A 19,564-nucleotide genomic window follows, 5' to 3' on the forward strand; every position below is an offset into this window, starting at 1 on the left:
ATGAATTGAAAGCAGACACATGACAAATCAGTTGCCAGCCACATTTATCATTTCTGCTCTTGAATACAACTCAGCGGAATCATTTCCTGTAAAAATAAATGCAATTTGAATAATGATATAATTGAAAACCAAAAAAAAAAACAAGTCCGTAATTATTTTACATTCTGTAAAGAACCTCAAATATTTTATTTCATACTCAATATATATGTATAGTACTCCATTCTGATGAGTCTAACGCCACATGCTCGGTATGTTGAATCTGTTTGTGCCCAGATCCTCGTTGCTGTTCATTATTACACAGTAGGAGGTGTGCTTGTCCTCATCAAAATATACAAAAATAGTACTTTTCTATAAGGTAGATACGGTATTCAGCGAGTTGTTCAACATCAGTCGCTGTTGTCCAGCTGAGCATGAGGAGCACGGGAAGGAAGGTAGGAAGGAAGGAAGGAGGAGGAAGTGAAACACAGCAAGACAAGACAAGATTCATTATTACTGAGTTTGTGACATCTGTACTGTATAGATATGTACGTTGAGCTTGTTCTAACATACAAGCCTTCATTCAACCACCCTTGCCAACTCAAAATCTACTTCAGTTGGAAGACATCACCAAACATCAGTCATTGATGAAGTGCATCAATTAATAAAAGTGCAGTAACAGACTTTGATGCATTCACTTTGGCTGGAGAATTTTTACTCATGTGCTGTACATGCATACCGATAATCGGATTCAAGTCTGCAAAGATCCAAGTATTGGTTGTCTGTAAAAGATTATTCTGGTCGATGGTTTTATGGAGTAGATTGTTACATTATTTCTGGTCTTTCTAGTTTCTGCTTCCCATTCTGGAGTTCTGCTATTAAGGGCAACCCCACAAGGGGGCGCACATTCCCCATAAAAACATAACATTTTCGAGCAGCTCGGGAAATATGGCTGTTAGCACAAAACAGACATCTAAGAATTGGATCTTTGCATGATTTAATAACTGCTCCAATCTGCCCCGATTGTCAGTCTGCGTACACGCAACTTTAAAAATCACTATGTGATAACCCAAATTAATTTGCACTATTTTGCCCTTCTTCCCAAAAATCATTTTCAGGTACTTTTTTTTTTAGTACTTTTAGCATACGTCTAGCATAGCTCTATAATAGCAACCAACTACCTTTTATTTGGTCTTTTGGTGATAATTAATAACATATGTTGGAGCATGCTAATATTCAAATACAGATATCACTAGTGTGCAAGTTAATTGCACAAAACTATCAGTGGGAATCAAATAATTTCAAACAAAGAAATTTGTTACGAAGGAAGGATATGAAATACGGTTTATTATTACGGCTGAGGTACAAAGTGTCAGAAGTAGTTTCAATTTTGTGATGTGGAGTTATCATTTGGAGATCATAAACCAATAAATTGGGTTCATTTCTATTAAAATTGTAATATGTTTACGTTTTGTCTGTGTGTTGAAAATCTCTCGTTACATTTCTCAGGGCAGTGAACCCCCGCTACGAATGAATCTTGCCACAAATGTTGATGCTGTTTCTAACCTAAACGATTACACTTGTATTTGCTTTCTACTGTTACTCCGGTCCCATCCAGCTCAAACCATTCCCCCAACGGGAAGCACTATTTTAGTGCAGTATTTTCCCAGCCGACGACAGGCCTTTACTGAGGGAAGCGTCATGAGGTAATAGAAAGCAAAAAATAAACCGCACGTATCCACTATCATTGGATTCTGTCATCAGAATTGGGATAATACTTATTGAAGCCATAAGGCTTTAAGATAAATGCAACTTAGCCATATGATGGCAAAAGTCTTCAATGGAGGCCTTCCCTTCGGACCCTAGCTGCTCTCAGAGGAGGTGGGCGGCGCCGTGGACGACGACCGCCGCCGCGACGCCGACTGCGAGCGTTCGGGGCTGTGTTTGTCGTAAGGCTGCAGTTGCACCTCCAGGAAGTCCCTGTGCTGCTGGCTGATCACCTGGCTGATGAGCGCGGGCAGAGCCTGCAAGTTGCTCAGTAGAGTCTCAAGCTTGGTCTCCAGCAAGGCGATCCTCTTCTCCATGTCCTCTCCCCGCTCGTTCAAATCCGACACCATGTCATACATGATGTTCTGAGTCTGGGACAAAGCAGAGAAAAGGAAGCATTAGCTTTGCACGCTGCTCTCCGCATTCTAATTACGCTGTGTATGAACTGCTGCCGCAAGCAGTGGGAACGACTTGCAAGATTCAGGCTCCATCCCTGGTTGTCATAGTAACAAAAGTCAGGCGAGTCAGCGGTTCAACAGTAGATGTTATTATTGCCAACTATTAAAAATAACCTTGTTGCTACTAAACCCTTATGTCTGGTCAGCAAGGCTAAGTAAAAAGCATCACTCCCGAAAGAGGAAGAACTGGTAGAGCGTATCCAAAGAGGAGTAAAGGTTATAATCAGAAGGGCACATCCAGTATGGTTGGGGACACATTCAATAACACACGCACATTACTTATCTTTACAGCTGAAGCAGACAGCAGCAGCATATTTGCTGGAGGAGACACGGGCCACGAGGCCTCGTGTTATATGAGCAGCTACGTACTCGTGTTTAAGCGCATTAGCTCTTGTGACCTCAAATTGACTAAAAAGGTGCCGCTGACTTTCGTTGTACTTTCCGGTGCATCTGTTCTCACATCTTGACAGAAAGAAAAACAGCTCTGGAGCTTGGGGGAGGCTGACCAAAAATAAAGCACCTTTTGAAAACACTGTCACTTTGAAATTGGACTGTTGAAGAGGACACTGAGAGTGTTTTGCAATGAATTGATTTACATTATATAGCTGTGCTTTTAAATAAAAGGTTGACATCCACTTGCAGAGTAGTAAAAGCTATTGTGGAATTGCTGCTGGATGCAATATGGAGCAAAAAAGATGCTAAACCTGTCAACAGTGACCCCCAAAAGAATTAGGGATTAAAAAACAAAACAAAGAACACATATCTTGCTGACAGGAAGAGAAAGCACCTCTCTGGAGAAGGACAAAGAAGGTTAGTGAAGAGCTGGAAACAAAGAATTGAGAGGGGAACAAACAAATTCCACGAGGAAAAAAAAAGATAACTGAGGAGGTTTTAATGAGAAGGAAGAAAATACATTTTTATTTCAAAATGAGGTGACCGTCCGCTTGTCTTCAATCAAAGGCTGCTGGGACAGGTACTGCAGCTCCACAAAGGGTAGCTTGAATCTACACTGCCCCCTTGTGGCGACAGAACCATATTGCAGCTATTTTTATTGCGTGATACATTGATAAATATTACATTTCATGACGTGCAGGTTTTGTCCAGTTTGACTGCTGTGTTCTTTTGAATGTCAAACCCTCGTTCGCTATATCTGCATGATTGTGTGTGTGTGTGTTGTGTGTCTGTGTGTGTACACTTGTGAAAGTCTTTTTCCCAGGTTACTGGTTCTGCTGTGTCAGGTTGGCCCGCTGCCCGGTCTTTGCCTTAAAGGTTCTGTTTAGCGCATCTGGAGATAAACTTTTTTTTTCTATCCTTATCGAATACACACACACACACACACACACATACACACACACACACTGCATTGTCACAACACAATGTGGAAGAATAGACCGGATGTGAGTATCGGCACACATGTGAAAGGCCTGTCTGTTCATTTGACACCTGTAGACTTTTGCTTGAGGAACGAAGCAGCATGCGTGAGAACAACAACACGCACACACATTAGGGGAGAGAAGCGTGTCAGTTTTTCCTCGCGTGCAATGCAGCAGAGAACCGTTATTGTCCATATAGCTTACCTTGGCAAGGTCCACTAGAGAGTTTGCTTGGTCATTCAGCTTGCGTTGCTCCATTTTAACACTTCTCAATCTGAACACAAGACCATCCAGACGCCAGTAAATGAACGCTGCCATCAATAGTTGGGCGGGGTTAACGCGATGCACACAAAGGGCATACGCACGCAACACGGTCCCGGGAACATGCACGAGGATGTGTGTGTGGAGAAAGAGAAAGAAAGAATGCAAGGGATGTGTGTGTGGAGAAAGAGAGAATGCAAGGGGTCACTCTGGTTGCTTGGAGCTGCATGCAAGTGGGAAGGAGCCTAAAAGAAGGGGACACGTGACTATATGGCTTTAAACTTCATCAATGCAAACAAGACCACGGCTATCAAGTGGACTCAAAATGGTTTCTTAGTTGTCACTTTTTTAGGGGGTGGGGGAAAATAAAATATTTCGACAGCAGCTATCTATTGAGTTTTTGATTTGACATTCATATGACATTTATTTAATTTGTATTCCGTCCAAAGAGTCCATGGAACAATGGAGATAAGTGCGAGTGATTACATATTTACACATCGTCCCACTTTTTAATAACCTCAAACCCATTATGCATCTGAAATTTAATTAATTTGCCCTCCTAAGAAAAATTCAAATAAACATTTTGTATGTAGTTTTACAAAATACATCATTATTATATAACTAAAATATAATAATTCCAAGAACCTAACGACATCTGATATGTAATTTAATTTGTATTCCCTAAAAGAAATGATTTAAATGTTAGGAGTAACTCATGATTTAATGCACCCAATTAATCCCCCAAGCACGTATTTCTCATGTCTAAACTATAACTACCAAACACTGTATAATTCACCAGACCTGTTTAATTCATTTTTGTCCTCACAGTGACCTTTAAAAAGCAGCTGTAGAGATTTGACCATGTGTGTTTTTAGACAAAATAAAACTGCTCCATAAATAAACCACAAGATAAATTTAATGGAATCATCTGGTTATGTAAATGTCAGAACAACCACAAGGGAACTAAATATGCTGATGTTCAATCTGGAAAGAGCATCTTTGTCCTGGAGACAAGCACACATGACCAGTAGAGGGTGCCAAAGGAGCCACTAACGGACCAAATGCCCGGACACCAAAACCAAAGGGCTCCCAAAAATATGACTTTCCTATTCGTTTGATTAATCAAATGTGTAGCGGAGAATATGTAACGTTGATATGTATTCAGTGTCACACCAACCCGACTGCAATTGATGACCGATGGCAGTGAAAACGATGTAGAGGTCAGTGCATGGAGTCCGTCTCGCCCCACATTTTATTCCTAATGCGTCCCCCCCCTCCTCGGTCAATCACCCGTCATGGGTGCTTGTGCATAGGAACGGCCTCTGCTTGTTATTCATGACGACAGCATGGCAACACAAACCCTCTCGGCGTGTGTCACTCCTCGTTAGTGTTGTGTTATTTATTTATTTCAGCTTTTATCGTAGCTCTCGTTATTATTTCGCGTGGACATTTACGCCACCGAGTCGCACTTTTATCTTTGCAGACAGTTTTACGGCTTCTTGCAAATGACGGGCGGCTGGCTATGGTTTGACCTTCCCTTGGGGTCACGTACCTCCTCGCATATCTTGCGGCTAAAAGGCTCTCGCCTTGACTCCCGCGTTAACCTTGGTAATGGGGAGGGGACAGAGCCTCGAATGGAATTGATACAATGGAAAATGGGGAATTGAAACATTTAAAGGGGGATGAGAGGAGCTGCTTTGATTGGTGGGGAATCAAAACAGCTGTGTCCACACCCACAAAAGCGCAAACCGCCTTTTTAAAAAAAAATCCAACACCAAGTCTTAGATTGCTGGATACTTCGTCCAAATTTGAACATATGCTTCCAACTAAATTCTTAATGCGCCTAAAGGTGTCCAACTTAAAATTCAAGAGAGGGAAACGCATGACAGCTGCCGCCATCATCTTTGTGATTGAGTCACCCAAGGGAGAAATAGAGGAAATGTAGGAGCAGGCCAAACAATGATTCCACACACCGAAAGATGACCCCCGAGCCCTGATGAGGCTGACAAAAGCTGTTCAACAAAACACAAGGGAGATAAATGATGTTGCAGTAGCTGGCTGTAAAGCTCGAGTCGTCATCATTTGGTACATGAAAGCATAGTTGATTGGAGTTTAATCAGTGGCTTTCTGATTAAAAATCAAATTGTCATCACACCCATGCACAAAAGGAAAAAAAACACCCTCCATCGCTGATAATTGAAATTCACTGTGAAAAAGACGTTTGACAAAATGTGCTATCCCCTCTCTCTCAAAAAAAAAAAAAAAAAAAAGAGAAATGTGGCATGAATTTCACTTATCAAATGAGGGCGTGTGATTTTTAGTCACACTATCGAGTTGGAGGACAAGCTCTCGTTAGCATGCACACGACAGGACCGGGTCTAAATGTGAGGCGAAGACTTACTTTCGAGCTCTATTGCATTGAGTGTGGACAACAAAGAGGAAAAAGAACAAAAAAAAGGAAACATGAAGTAGACAAATGAATTATTGCAACATCATAAAGACATATATTCAGATGGCAAAATAATCGCTTTCTCTTGAGTCTGGCTGCTGCGCAAACCTCATCTCCACCGTTTTGACTTATTGCTTCAGCAACTACGCTCTTATCTCTCTGCAGTCTCACTTGTTTGCTGCTGCGCTTGCTCTCTTCACTGCGTCCAATCTTACAGCGAGCCATCACACACACACACACATAGGAGGAAGCAAAGGAAAACAACCTTGCTGCTGACGTCAGGACACTTACGCTTGGCCAAACAGACAGACGCTGCCTCAAAGCGTTAACGGCCTTACAGCTGTTTGCACCTGGCATGGATCTTTTTACTGCACCAAGGGAGGACGTCTCACAGCGACGTGATTTGATGTTTCGCATTGCCGCACCGCTCGCCACACAGTTGCATTCTACCAGGATTCCAAATCCCTTTCAGCTTTGTTCCACTGCTACTTTAATGAGTTACTATTTTATGAGGGTCTAGGTGTCAAACTCAAGGCCTGGGGGCGAGATTCGGCCCGCCACATCATTTTATGTGGCCCACAGAATTAAAATCACGAGTGTCAACTCAATGTTTCTTGTTAAAATACCCAAACTCAAAATTTACTTTACTTTTAATAACAATGATATTGCAAATTTTTTTGTTATAATCCCAATTTCAAAATAAATTGGAAAATTCGGTTGTGTGTATGTGATAATGTCCACACACATTTATTTCTATCAAGTCATTAATGGCCCCACAAGGGAATCCATAAGTCTGATGAGTTTGACATATTTGGTCCAGATTGTGTTAATAATCTCTTAGTATTCCGTCACCACATTTTATTCTCGACTAGCCTTAACATGGTCTCAGTCCTGACCTGCCTTTTAATTTTTTTTTTTTATAACATATTCATTTTCTGCTTTTTTTAAAAGGGAGGTTTGCACCACTGTGGATATGAACATAGCAAATTCCTATAGCCAGTCAAAGCAGCGCTGTCATTAAGAAGGTGATAGCATTTTTGATCAATGATAACATGAGCCTAAAAAAAACCAGTGACCAAAGCGGATGACTGACTACAAATCTAATGTATCCTTCCCGTTAATACAATTTAATAAAACTACAATTGAATGCACTATACAGGGAGGGCAGCAGTGTCTACTTTGATCTGCTTGCTGATGGCCATTTGCTGTCCTACATTCATCTTGATACAAGCATCACACACAGTTCAGCCAATACTCGAGGCGCTCTGATAACACACACACACACACACACTGCACAACATCTTGTGCGTGTTACAATCTCTACAGGATGCTGAGCACGACATTCCCGCACAGAGCTGGACGTGCCTCTTTCCTACCCAATCTGCTTCCTTTTACAGATTTATCTTAAGCGCCGAGGGAAGTTCTTAATGAGGAGAGCACGAGGTTTATGTGTCGTCGTCACATCATCCGTGACCGCGAAAAGCTTTAATAAATGACGCCAAATGTGGATGCGGATTGCAGCAGCAGCAGCAGACATATTGTGTGGGAACCAGCCTACAGAAGACAAACGAATGCGTCAAATGAAAGTCACACACAAAGGCCCATTTACAGACATCAAACTACAGGGAGCAACCAAAACGTACAAACAGCAGCACATAGTGCCGTTCTAAAACTAAATAAGAGCACAGTCAGTCACCTTTAGTTGAACAAAGCACTGAGCTGATTGCCGCTGAAAGAAGCCTCTGTGTCAACGGAGAAAAAACACGAGCAAGGTGAGGCTACGATCGATACTTTAGTGGAGTCACAGCGCACTTTGGCTGTCCTCGGAGGGCTCGCGCTGCCAGGTAAGAGTGTGAATGAGCCCGTTAGGAAAAGCATAAAAACAAAAAGGCTCAGGTCAGCCTGGGAGTCGGACTCAACGGGAGTGGGCATGAATCGATAATTCACTGCAAAATGATTCGGTTTGGTCTCCTCAGCGACACACACGTTCACACACCAGGGATGTTTTTACATATCTTAATCCAAGAAGAAGCTTTTTAAATAGCTTTTACGCTGACTGCTCCAATCCTGGTCTTACTATAAATGTATTACAAGAGCCTCTTAGTCTTGAGTGGCGGCGAGACTGATTTACATACATTTATGGCCTTTGCATATTCTAACGTGTAGACCGCACAAAGTCAGATCTACTGCTGAGCTGTGAAATGGAATTGAGTCAAGGAACGGAAAAAAAATTAAATCCACGTGAGGGCTTGTTTAATTTGCTACAGGTGTCAAACAATTCAGGATTCAGGTTTCGGCTGAATGAGAGGTAGCGTTTGCAAAACATGGCACCTACTGATGAATGGCTTGGAGAAATTTCCTCTGGTGCTTCCTGACTCTGGCATGGTCCATCTTCCTCACCAGTTTGGTGTTTTTGTAGATGAGCCACGTCTCCCTGAGAACATTCGCAGCTGTATTTTTCACCTGAAGGGGACCGAGAAAAACACAAGTTGAAGCGTAATCCGACGCGAGCGAGCATGCCGACGAAGGTGACTCACTCTTTTAGTGAGCTGGGTGTCCATCATAAAATTGTGAACGTGCTTTTCAGCTTTGGTTAACTCCAGCTTCTTTGCTACCACAGCCACCACCAAGGCGGTGCAGCCTGCACCCTGGGAAATAGGCAAAACCCAATTATTTTTATTACAAAGAGAAATTTTAATAATATATTCATTTTATTATATTATATATTTTTTATATATAATATATATACTTTTTAATGGATTAATATTAGCATTGCAGTAAAGTTGTAGGGGGAGAATATTTTCTTCATAAAATACCATAAACCCAACAACTCTAAATACAACATATAGTATATGATCAAATCCATTAAATGGACTAATTGTTCATTCAGAGCAATGTCGGCTTCTAAATTTGTCTGAGAAGTTAAGGGAAAGCACTTTTCTGTTCCCCAATGCCCAAAGCAAAATCTATAAAAGCATGCTCGGATGAGCTCAGTGTGGAAGAGCTTAAATCACCCAACACCTTTGGAATGAACGAGAACAGAGATTGGGAGCCAGTCCCTTGCTGTGACATCACAAATGTTGTTCTGGATGAGTGGGCAATATTTGCCAAAATTTTTTAGTAGTGCGATAAGTAAATCCATATTTTCTGTCGCCATCCTCTGCATAAATTGCTCACCATAATGCCAGTCAGGAGGCAGACTCCTTTCCCACAGTACGTATTTGGAACCATGTCTCCATATCCGATTGTAAGAAAGGTGATGGAGATCAACCACATGGCCCCGAGAAAGTTACTGTTGATGTCCTGGTTGTCGTGGTACCTGCAAAAAAATATCTCGGTAAAATCAGAAAATAATTATTGGGGTGGGGGTGCCCCAGAAGCCCCCCCTCTAGCGCCGCCAGTGGTTGCTGTATGCTAATTGAGATCTGGGATGCGTGGAGCTGATCTATTTTTGTGCCTTATCTATGTTTGATGCTGAGGGGTGCAGCATAGCGTGAGCATAAAAGGAAAAGGAAAATCCAGGCACCTCTCGCAAGCTCTCACGGTCCACGCCGCAATGATCCACAGTGAGATGGTGAAGACCAGCAGCACCGTCCCGGGACAGATGGTCATGAGGGTCTTCATAACGAAGCGAGTGTTGAAGTTAATCTTGTTGAGCGCCCCGATGCTCCGAGATGATGCGTCTGTGAAGAGCTTGCTGTGCAGCAACATGACGCGGGCGATGAGATACAGTCGCAGGAACATGGGGATGGACAGGATGATGTCCACGTCGGCGTCCGTCTGGGATGGCGTGTAGGTGTAGGCCAGACGGGCGTTCCAGGTGAAGGTGTAGTTTCCCGGGATGGGGTGGATGGTGCACACCAGGATTTCCAGGCAGATGAAAAAGATGCGCTCGTAGGTCATGGCTATCCTCCAGTCGTCGGCCGCGTTGTCCACCATAAATAACTGCGAGCACAGCAGCCAACGTTTTCATCATTGCCACGCAGCAGGCAACAGGAAATCATTAAAACCTCTAAACAATATGTCACTAATGGCCTCGGGTCATTTAAGTACATTTCTCACCTCACATTACTCCAAGTCTCTTATTTCTGATTTGGCCCAAGACATTGAGCAGGAGACAATTGATTGAACACCCCCTGCCCAACATCCAATACAAACTCTCTTTCAGGTCCAAAGCCAAATTAGAAATTTCCTCATCAGATAGTCTAACTCACACGAATAAATTACATATTGATTTAATATCGACACGTGCGTATAAATTAATGAAAAAGAACACTAATGTATTACATAACAAATGGGAATCAAAAAGCCCATCGCCAAGAAATCGCGTGTCTGCTTGATGATCAATAAAACAGCTTACAGCCTTTCACTCTGACAATCTGCAAGCCAATAAAAATGCAAGCCAATGCTAAGCAAAGGCAGCCGTAAAAGAAATCTAAGATGAATAAAAAAAAAATCAGCTTTTGAATAGATTCACTACTTACAAATATGCTTTAAATCATTACAAGAATATCGCTCCTTTATTTTGTTTAGTTTAGCTAGCTGAATTTGGGTGAATGGACAACAATTCGGGCTCACATTCTCAAAAATTGACAATTTAGAGCAGGGACGGGGGCCACTCAATTCATTTTTGAAAATAAAATTCAGTGTAGCGTAGTTGTAATAACAGTGTTCACCACTAGTTGGCAGACATTGCTTAAGAATTCCTCCACAAAGGCCAACAAAATAATTACAATCTGTCTATGACTTGCTCAAATATCGTGACCAAGTTAATGCCATGTAATTTCCCAGCACAAATTGTAAATTCAAACCACGTTAGCTCATTTTTTATATTCATGTGAAAAGATTGAAAGCACTTTGGGCAGTGGCGTTTGCACTCAAAGTGCACCACCAGCACCTTTCCACCATTTATCTGCTTAGGTCTTTTATGCACAACGCAGCCAAGTGGGATAATGCTGCAACAGCGTGCACTTTCACTCAGTGACACGGCATCCCGCAATCAGGAACGGATAAAAGACTTGTCGTACAGCCACAATTGCTTTTTCACACCCCGTCGTGACAAATATCCCAGCAATTTTTTTCTTTACAATAATGTGAAGGGATCTAAAGCACTCGGGGGCAGTGGTGTTTGCATTCAAATGCAATCAATGCACCACAGGCGATTTTCTCTTTCTTCCACTTCTGTGATTTTTTTTTTCTCATCACTTGGACTCTGAATAAAACAAGAGGCGAGAAAGGTGCAACATTAGCAGTCAGCGTTTTCGAGTGGCACCGATGCAAACATCTGCTGCTGCCTCTGAGTGGACCGTGCCAATGACCACCAGTGATGTCATCTCTCGGGGGGGACTTGAATGTGGCTGTAATTTAACACCCTTCATCAGTTCCCCGAAACACACACACGCGGAGACCCCTCCTCTCTACTCTTCATCATTTTTAGTGGAATTTACAGCTTTCTATGAAGACAGAGTGTTGTCACCTCGAACTCATGGCAGCAGTCGGATCACGGTGCTCTCTTATCTCGTTTACACATTTTCCAGAAGTCTCCCAAAAGCCCATCAAACCTTCCACAACATTTGTCAAATAGATTTCCCCGCTTATTCCCATCGGAGGTGTCCTCCTCTGGCTTTATGTACAGCAGCAGATATTTCACTAGTTTAATTTCTGCCTCCAGGATAATTAATCTTTTTATGTATTTATTATTTGCTGCATTATAATCTGAACAAATGACAAATCTTCTTTTACTCAGCCGCCACTGTGCTTGTATTTTACTTCATTTATTTGATAGGGACATTGTAATTTAGTATAGTTCAAAAACAGGTCACCAAACTGAAGTGGCGGACAAAGACTTTATAGCCTTTTGTTAATTTACAACTCCAGGCCCCAGTTGAACCGAGTCGGGCTAAACAAACAAACTTAAACTGCTTTGAGTTACGCAGCTTGTTACAATCGCACGTAAAATATACCAAAAAGGGCTCCTAACAACAGTGTCGACTATGCAGACACACCGATATTCATCATACTGCAAAGCTCACATCGGAACCTTGCCAGTAACTTTCCATTTAGACTAATTTGACGTTTCTCATTATGTAGGTGAAAACAGTCCTGGAGGCCTAATGGGATCAGCGACCTAGATTGTAAATTTAGTAGTGATACATAAAATTAAATTGCTGAATCGTCTTTTCTCCGCAATGTGATATTACAATCTCTTTTTTTCACCATTTTCAATCCAAGGACAAAAAAAAAATCAATCAGAAAGTGTAATGCCGCTTTCCTTCCACATGATGGAACTGGCTCCGCCCACTTTGCCTCAACACATGTCAAAAGCTGCTTTGTATGAATACAACCAGAACAGAGCAAGCTACAAGTTCCCCGGAGTGGCCCCACAAAGGCAGCCCGACTCATCTATAATTATTTAAAAGCCACAATCCGTTTCCCCTAAACACATGAAGACACGTCAATTAAATTTTCAGTGGCCGTTGTTCATATCAGCAGAGTGACACCGAGCTCTTTTGACAAGCAGACATCTGTCAGAGAAGTGTGTAACCCTAACCTGCTCGGCCGGTCGGGTGTAATGTAGACACACAAACACACAAACGGCGGGCGGGCGGGCGGGCGGTCGGCCGGCCTTCCGCTTCCCGCCTCCTACTTACTTACTTGACGCTCACTAAATGTATTGTTTTCTGTGCGGCTCAAGCTGCGTTTTATTTTACATTTTAAACTACACACATCCCTGTGTGAAACGTTTACAGAGCTTGTTACCTCAAAACAATGTAATTAAACATTTAGACCCCGGTTGCAGAAGGAGAGCCTACTTGGTGGCGGAAAGCAATTAGGGTAATGGTTGACCTGAAATACAATACTCAAGGGCCCTTCATCACCGAGTATTCAAAGATGGCACGAGAACAGCAGTTATGACACAAAGCGTGGAGTCAAAGAGTCAAAATTTGTTGAGGATTAGAATTCAAGCAAAGCTTTCGAAACAATTGTACGGGATTTGAATTTTGAATTTAAATGAGGTCCATTTACTTTTATGTGTGAGTTTTAAAGCTGTAATGTTATTGTTGAAGACTAACCAGGTAACTATTTAATTTAGCGTGTGACCCTTTGTATAATATTAAATTCTAATGAGACCCTCCGGAAAAATCTGTTGTAGGAAACACGGAGAAATCTCTTATTTATGTTTTTGTTGACAGGCTGGAAGAAACTGCACACGTCAACAGAATAATTAATAAGGTTTTCTTCCAAAGAAAAAAAGAAACAAATTGTGTTTGCTTGCCTGTTACGGTGTAGTTGATGTAAAAAGCATTAACATGAGAGGGAGAAAGAAAAATGATTGTTTTCAAGCTGCACTGAACATTTGCGCAAAGACCATATGCCATTTTTAGATGCTCCAGTGTTGATTAATTGAAAGGGCCAGTCTACACATTATAAAAAAAAAAACATCTGCCAGCAAATTACTTTTTGCGTCATCATACTTGGAAAAAGGAAAAACAAACGTTAAGAAAAGCAGTATTTTACAGAAATATCGTCGCTGTGCCCAATGGTGCACGGAACGAATCCAATTTATTTGAAGACAAAGAAAGTGAGTAAATAGTGCATGATTTCTGTTGTTCCCAAAGGATTAACCTCTTTTCTCTCCCTTATTATCCTTTTAGCTTCAAAGACAAGACACTCGTGTTTGGCTCTTTTGTAACACACAATTGGATCCGATAACCTTCACCCGGCAGTTGAGCTAAGGACGGAGTGGACGTGCTCAGAACGAGCACGGTCACTCACTTGAGACGCACGCTAATCTCGTGCAACGCACGATTCAAATACAAAGACAGGCTGCATTCTAGTTTAGTGAGAACGTTTTTAGTTGCCTTAGTGACCCGCTCACCAGTTATGCTAGCTAGGCTGGTTATCACCTTCACCTTGCTCAATATAACTAATGGAGTCCAGCTCAATATTTAATTTGTGTAATGTCGATTGGGAAACATATATCTTGCCATCGAGAATAAAATCGCTCAATTTCATTAGCAAGCTTAAGTTGAGAGGTTGGGCCCAATTAGACATTAATGCAATGCTTTATTTATGATATCAAAGCCAGCCACTAAGAGGGCCACTTTGCTGTGTAAATCTGAAAGTGTCGCAGGTACGTACGTACGTTCCCACTTGATTTTTTTTTCTTCCATTTTGAAATCAAGTTTTATGCATGCAAATAAAGTCTTTTTAATCAAGCAAAGTAAGCGCTTGAGTAAATCTCTCTTCCTTGATGCACAGCTGAGGTAAACCCAAATGCCCCGCGTGTTCACATTGCCATGCAGAGCACGCTTTAGACGAGGATGCCTGCCATCAATAAATTATCTTAAGGGTCCCGGTAAAGAAGTATGTCTGCTCCAAAAGCTTGTATGTTCCGAGAAAACATTGAGGTCAGCAGCCAATCGGGTCACCTGACTAGCACAATTTCCAAAAATATAAAAAGAAGGAAGAGGAACAAATTTGCTCTAAAAACTAAACCTAACTGAATTAAAAAAAAACTAACAATAATCACAAATCCAAAAGTGACAAACACCCCTAAGACAAAGAAAATTCCCTTTGTTGACTGTTTTGTTTTGTCAAACTAACTTTAATACTATGCAAATTTGAAACACAAGCCCCCAAGAGAATTTAGCTTAAGTCCACAGCTAGGAAACTCAGCAGAACCATCACCACAAAGCATCTCAACGTTAGTCTCAACAAAAAGGCCCTTGGGTAAAAAAAAAAAAAAACTCTTTGACGTGAGCGTTAAAAAAAATGAAAAACCGTGAACATATTAGTTTCCCTCCCTCCTGGGGATGAAGGTGAACCCGCCGACCATCTCGAAGCAGGATGACGCCTGTCCGCTGACAATGACAAATCAAAGTCGGGGGGTGGGGGGACGACACAATCTCCATCGGTACGCTAAGTCGCTGGCTGCCAACACAGCAACCGCAGCGAAAGTAAAAAGTCTAAAAATTCCTCTGGCGTATGGCCATGTGTCAACAAGAGGCATCAAGGCAACTTCATCATCTGCTAACACTTCAAGGAGGACTAAAAATAGTCTGAACATCAGCAGTGAGGATCTCACATGAAAGCCATTGGAGATGACGAGACCAATCTAGTTCACGGACACCCCGCTTCAATTTTTCGGGGATAATACACAGGCCTCTGGAGGCCACCTGAGCACGGCAAACATTCCTAAACTAATTCCCGTGACAGCAGGTAGGCATCTATTCCTGTCCGACGTGACCTTTTTCAGCTAGAAAAAAAACATTTCACGTTGTTGGGAGCCGGAGAAACGATCGGGCGTAATATTTACCGAGCTTGACAAGTGAATCAGTTTTAAGGAGCTGGGAGTGGTAAAGGGAACATTTCATAGTGCCGACTTATTATGTGACAGACATCTGTGAATACACAGGGACGTGCATGCATAATGGATTTCATTGCAACATCTCGGCAGGCCTATAATTACCGCTTCATAAAACAGCAACACTGGAGTGTACTCAAAAAACAAAATGCGGCTTGGTGCAACCTATTGACTGTGAATACAGATGACACCTAATGTAGAGCCTGTCATAAAGTTGTCCTTCCCCAGAAAAACTCCTAGAAAACGTTCGTTTTTGTTTTTAAATGCATTGGACCACATAATGAATCAAAATAATCATTTTCAATCATTTTTTAATTACAAGCGACCTTCTGTGTGTTTTTCTTTTTTTTAGATACTATGGAAATGAAGCTTCAAATTTGCTTCATGCCCCAGATGTATTTTTGATGCCTCTAGATGGCGCTGTTGGTTTACAAAATGGGTTTGAGAAATGGCAAGTCAATGTCGAAGAAGAGTGCCATCTAGAGGACTCAATAAACACAACAACTGGTTCATGAACCATCTTGAAGCTTCATTTTTCCCATCACTATGATACCTCATAAACATAATAATAATACACTTCATTTTTGGAAATAAAAGTCTAGACATGGGCAAAAATGGATATTCATTATGATTTCCAACGTGTTATTTGTTTTCTTTGTGGGAAATGATTTTGAAAAATATGTGTAGCATCTTCACATTCACTCATAAAGCAACTTTAATTTCTCGTATCGGTTTGAGAGGTATTTCAGTATTTTTATTGGCGTCTTAAATATTCCACCACCGAGGCTGTTTTTAATTTTCCATTTGTTTACTTATAACTCGTACGTGAGCAGGATTACGTAAAACCACTTTGCCTAATCTTTGGAGGTCAAAGGACAACCACATTAAACTTGCTGTGGCTTTAAAGTAGAGATCCGGGATTTGGGATGTTTACTTTAGTTAACATTGCATGACAGAGCAGTTTCTAACATATTTCCCTACAAGTGAATAATTCATGAATGTTAATTGCAAAGTGAAAAGCTGGGAGTTTGAATCTACATATGAACGACCCCATGTTGAAACTGAGGCAAATGAAGACTCTTGTGGAAATTGTAAAAATGCACAGGTGTGCCTGTCTTTGTTTATCACGACACTTTCAGTATCACCGCAAAACCAAGCGCTCACTATTAACATCTAAGACTATCAAATAGTCTGAATGCACATGCACTCAAATTGTTTATGGGAAGTGGAGCCAATAAATGGGCGCTGAGGCACCGCCAACAATTCAAGCCATCAGTATGCTAGCAATGAAGAATGCATAGCGCCACCACGTCAATCACGAATAAATCTCGACTTGACACGAAGATGGAAAAGTTTCATTGGGAATAGAATAATTTACACATATAAGTTAGAAAGGCTGCAAGGATGCAAACAATGATACTTTTAAATCTCTAATTCATAAATGGCTACAGGATTGAATGGAAGCACTTTAGATATGCATTGAAATATGGTAATGTGCATTTCTATCAGCCCTCATAAAAGAAAGGCTCACAATGAGACATTTTACTGTTGGGCCATTCCAATGACAGATATTCCCCAGAGACTTGTAAATTAAAAAATACAAGGCTAGCACAAAAATATGATAATCTGAATTAAGTATTGAACTGTTAAGCAAACACGTCTGGAACGGACGATGGAAACTGTGACTGCATTCAAGTTGTTTCCCTTTCAAGTTAATTAAAAAGAGGCACATGTGAAAGCTACATAGATTCTCAGCGCAGAATGTGTCACTATTGATTTTGTGGCTGTTTGACAAAGACGCAAGTGCTGCGGCTTAGGCTGAACTGTTGTGGCGTTTTTTTTCCCTGGGCAAGGTCATTAAACTGTCCAAGCGTTTTGGGGAACTTTCGCAAGATGGTGGTGGTGTGGCTGTGTCGCTATGCACTAAACACATTAAATTCTTAAATCATACAAAGTTGCCAGATGCATCATTATTCATCCCTTCATCTTTTTCCCCATTACATGTAATTATCTCAGTGCCTAGATGCGACTGTTTATATACAGACATTGAAAAGTTAACTAACTGCCGAGCCCATTTGAACTTGCTAATCAAAACAGCAGCACCGAGTGAAGTAAACCGTCTCTGAATAATTAGTGTGGAGAATGAGTTCACGGCGTGAACGTTAAAGAAAAAAGATGCTTGTAATGTGGAAATGCAGTCATTAATGACAATTAGCATTCCAGTGCTAAAATGTGTCCATGTTTAAGCGCTGCACGACTTTTATAAATACATGAGCCTTTACCAATCGCCATGTTCCATTTCTAAAAATAACCTCTTGTAAAAACAATCAGTCGTAATGTCATATTAACCAACTGTAGCCACATCAACATGTATAAGAGTGGAGAAAAAAAAAAAAAAACAGACCAAAATGCAAGGTGTGTTTCATTACCTGGATCTCTCTCGCATGGTAGATGATAATCAGTCCCAGGAGAATGATTGTAGAAAGGCTTATCAGGCATTTTAGAGCTAATGAATACAGGGACTCCTGGAAGAGAGCGACAACACTAAAAACCAAAGACAACATTGTGGCATAAAGAGAGAAACATCACACTATTACATTACACGGCTGGATAAATCAAAATGACGGCTGATTAGGAAAGTACTTGCTCCGAGGGAAAACAAGTCCATTAACGGCTCACCGACCTCAAAGACACTGCTTGTGAACCTTTGAATTTTATTTTAGCAACTCAGTATCCATCTCTGGACACTGAGTTACCTTGGAACCCGATAATTAGGATTTACTGTACTTTGAGGGACACAACACGCGCTTAAATTACTCCTATGCCTGTCTGTGTACTTTTTAGGATTAAAAAAAAAAAAGTTGGCAAAATTTCAAGATACCCACCTTTCCATAGGCTCCCCAGGAGAGTTCAGTTTCTATGACCATTACAACGATCCCAAACATCCCAAAGATTAGAGCATAGTCGCTGAGTCGCTTCCTCTTCTCAAACAAGGCCCTCCTGTGGCCGAGCTTCTCTCCAATGTTCTGGTTCTTCTTCTTGCCCGATTTCCCCCCACTGTGGCCGCAGCCCCCGCCTCCGTCCCCGGACGCGTACGGCATGAGCGCGGCCGAGTGGTTCTCCGGCTTGGAGCTTGCCAAGGTGTCCGACGCGTCCGCGGCCGAGAGGGGCTGCAGGGGCTGCGACTCGGAATCGAACTCGTGCACGTTCCTGCGGGACGAGCTCAAGTGAGTGAGCGGCCGCATGACGCCGCCGTTGTATCTGCAGCTGCTCATGGCTGTCTCATGGTGGGGGGCGTTCGCGTGGCTGGCCCCGGGATGCTGCGGATGCTGCTGCTGCTGACGACGAGGAAGAGGAGGAGGGGGATGCCTTTTGGAAGTAGCATGACTAGAGGGAGTCGGGTCGCGGACGCCTCGCCTGGAAGATGTCTCCGAAGATGTCCTCAAAGTTACCGCGGTGTGCGTCGGCGACGTCCCGCGGAGTACGCAGCTCTCCCGGCCATGGCAGGTGCAGCAGTCGGTGCAGGTGCAGGTGGAGCGCGGAGGCTGTCCGCAGGGGTGCCGGTGGCACTGACTCGGATCCAACTGCTGCTCTCGATAGAAATGGTTCCGCAGCTGCAACGGGCTTCCCATGTCACAGTTCCCTTTTTTTTTTTTTTTTTTTTTTTTTTAAAGAAGCAGCAGTCTGCCTACCACTGAGCACCCGGCAAAGGGTGGTGTGCTACTCGGACCAGGACAGCCATGTCGGCTCTTGTAGACCATATCAGATTCGACCAAAACAACTAAATGCTACTACGTCATAAAACGCTTGCTTCCACGGGTTAACTGACTCTGCCTTGTGTACCAGGTCGCACATATATAAATTAAGTAGTTGTGTTCTGACCCCCCCCCCCCCCCAAAATACCCCCAACGTG

The 19,564-nt window shown here is 42.2% G+C and overlaps 1 protein-coding gene across 3 annotated transcripts; it reads right to left on the reverse strand.

Annotated features, from left to right (window-relative positions):
• Nucleotides 1–27: 27 nt before the first annotated feature.
• Nucleotides 28–19,532, reverse strand: kcnn2 (potassium calcium-activated channel subfamily N member 2). 3 transcript variants are annotated; one of them, XM_049739042.2, is made up of 8 exons: nucleotides 18,537–19,532; nucleotides 18,081–18,173; nucleotides 9,811–10,229; nucleotides 9,462–9,603; nucleotides 8,822–8,932; nucleotides 8,620–8,747; nucleotides 3,779–3,848; nucleotides 28–2,114 (listed from the first exon to the last, which is right to left on the reverse strand). In XM_049739042.2, exons 1-8 carry the CDS (start codon nucleotides 19,281–19,283, stop codon nucleotides 1,839–1,841), a joined length of 1,986 nt encoding a protein of 661 aa, XP_049594999.2. In that variant the 5' UTR covers nucleotides 19,284–19,532; the 3' UTR covers nucleotides 28–1,838. The 3 variants fall into 3 exon arrangements, with proteins under 3 accessions (XP_049594999.2, XP_049595000.2, XP_049595001.2); XM_049739043.2 differs by having other exon boundaries at nucleotides 18,081–18,176; XM_049739044.2 differs by lacking the exon at nucleotides 3,779–3,848 and having other exon boundaries at nucleotides 1,939–2,114; nucleotides 18,081–18,176.
• Between the last annotated feature and the right edge of the window lie 32 nt (nucleotides 19,533–19,564).

The sequence above is a fragment of the Syngnathus scovelli genome, chromosome 13 (assembly GCF_024217435.2).
Source record: "Syngnathus scovelli strain Florida chromosome 13, RoL_Ssco_1.2, whole genome shotgun sequence".
Lineage (NCBI taxonomy): Eukaryota > Metazoa > Chordata > Actinopteri > Syngnathiformes > Syngnathidae > Syngnathus > Syngnathus scovelli.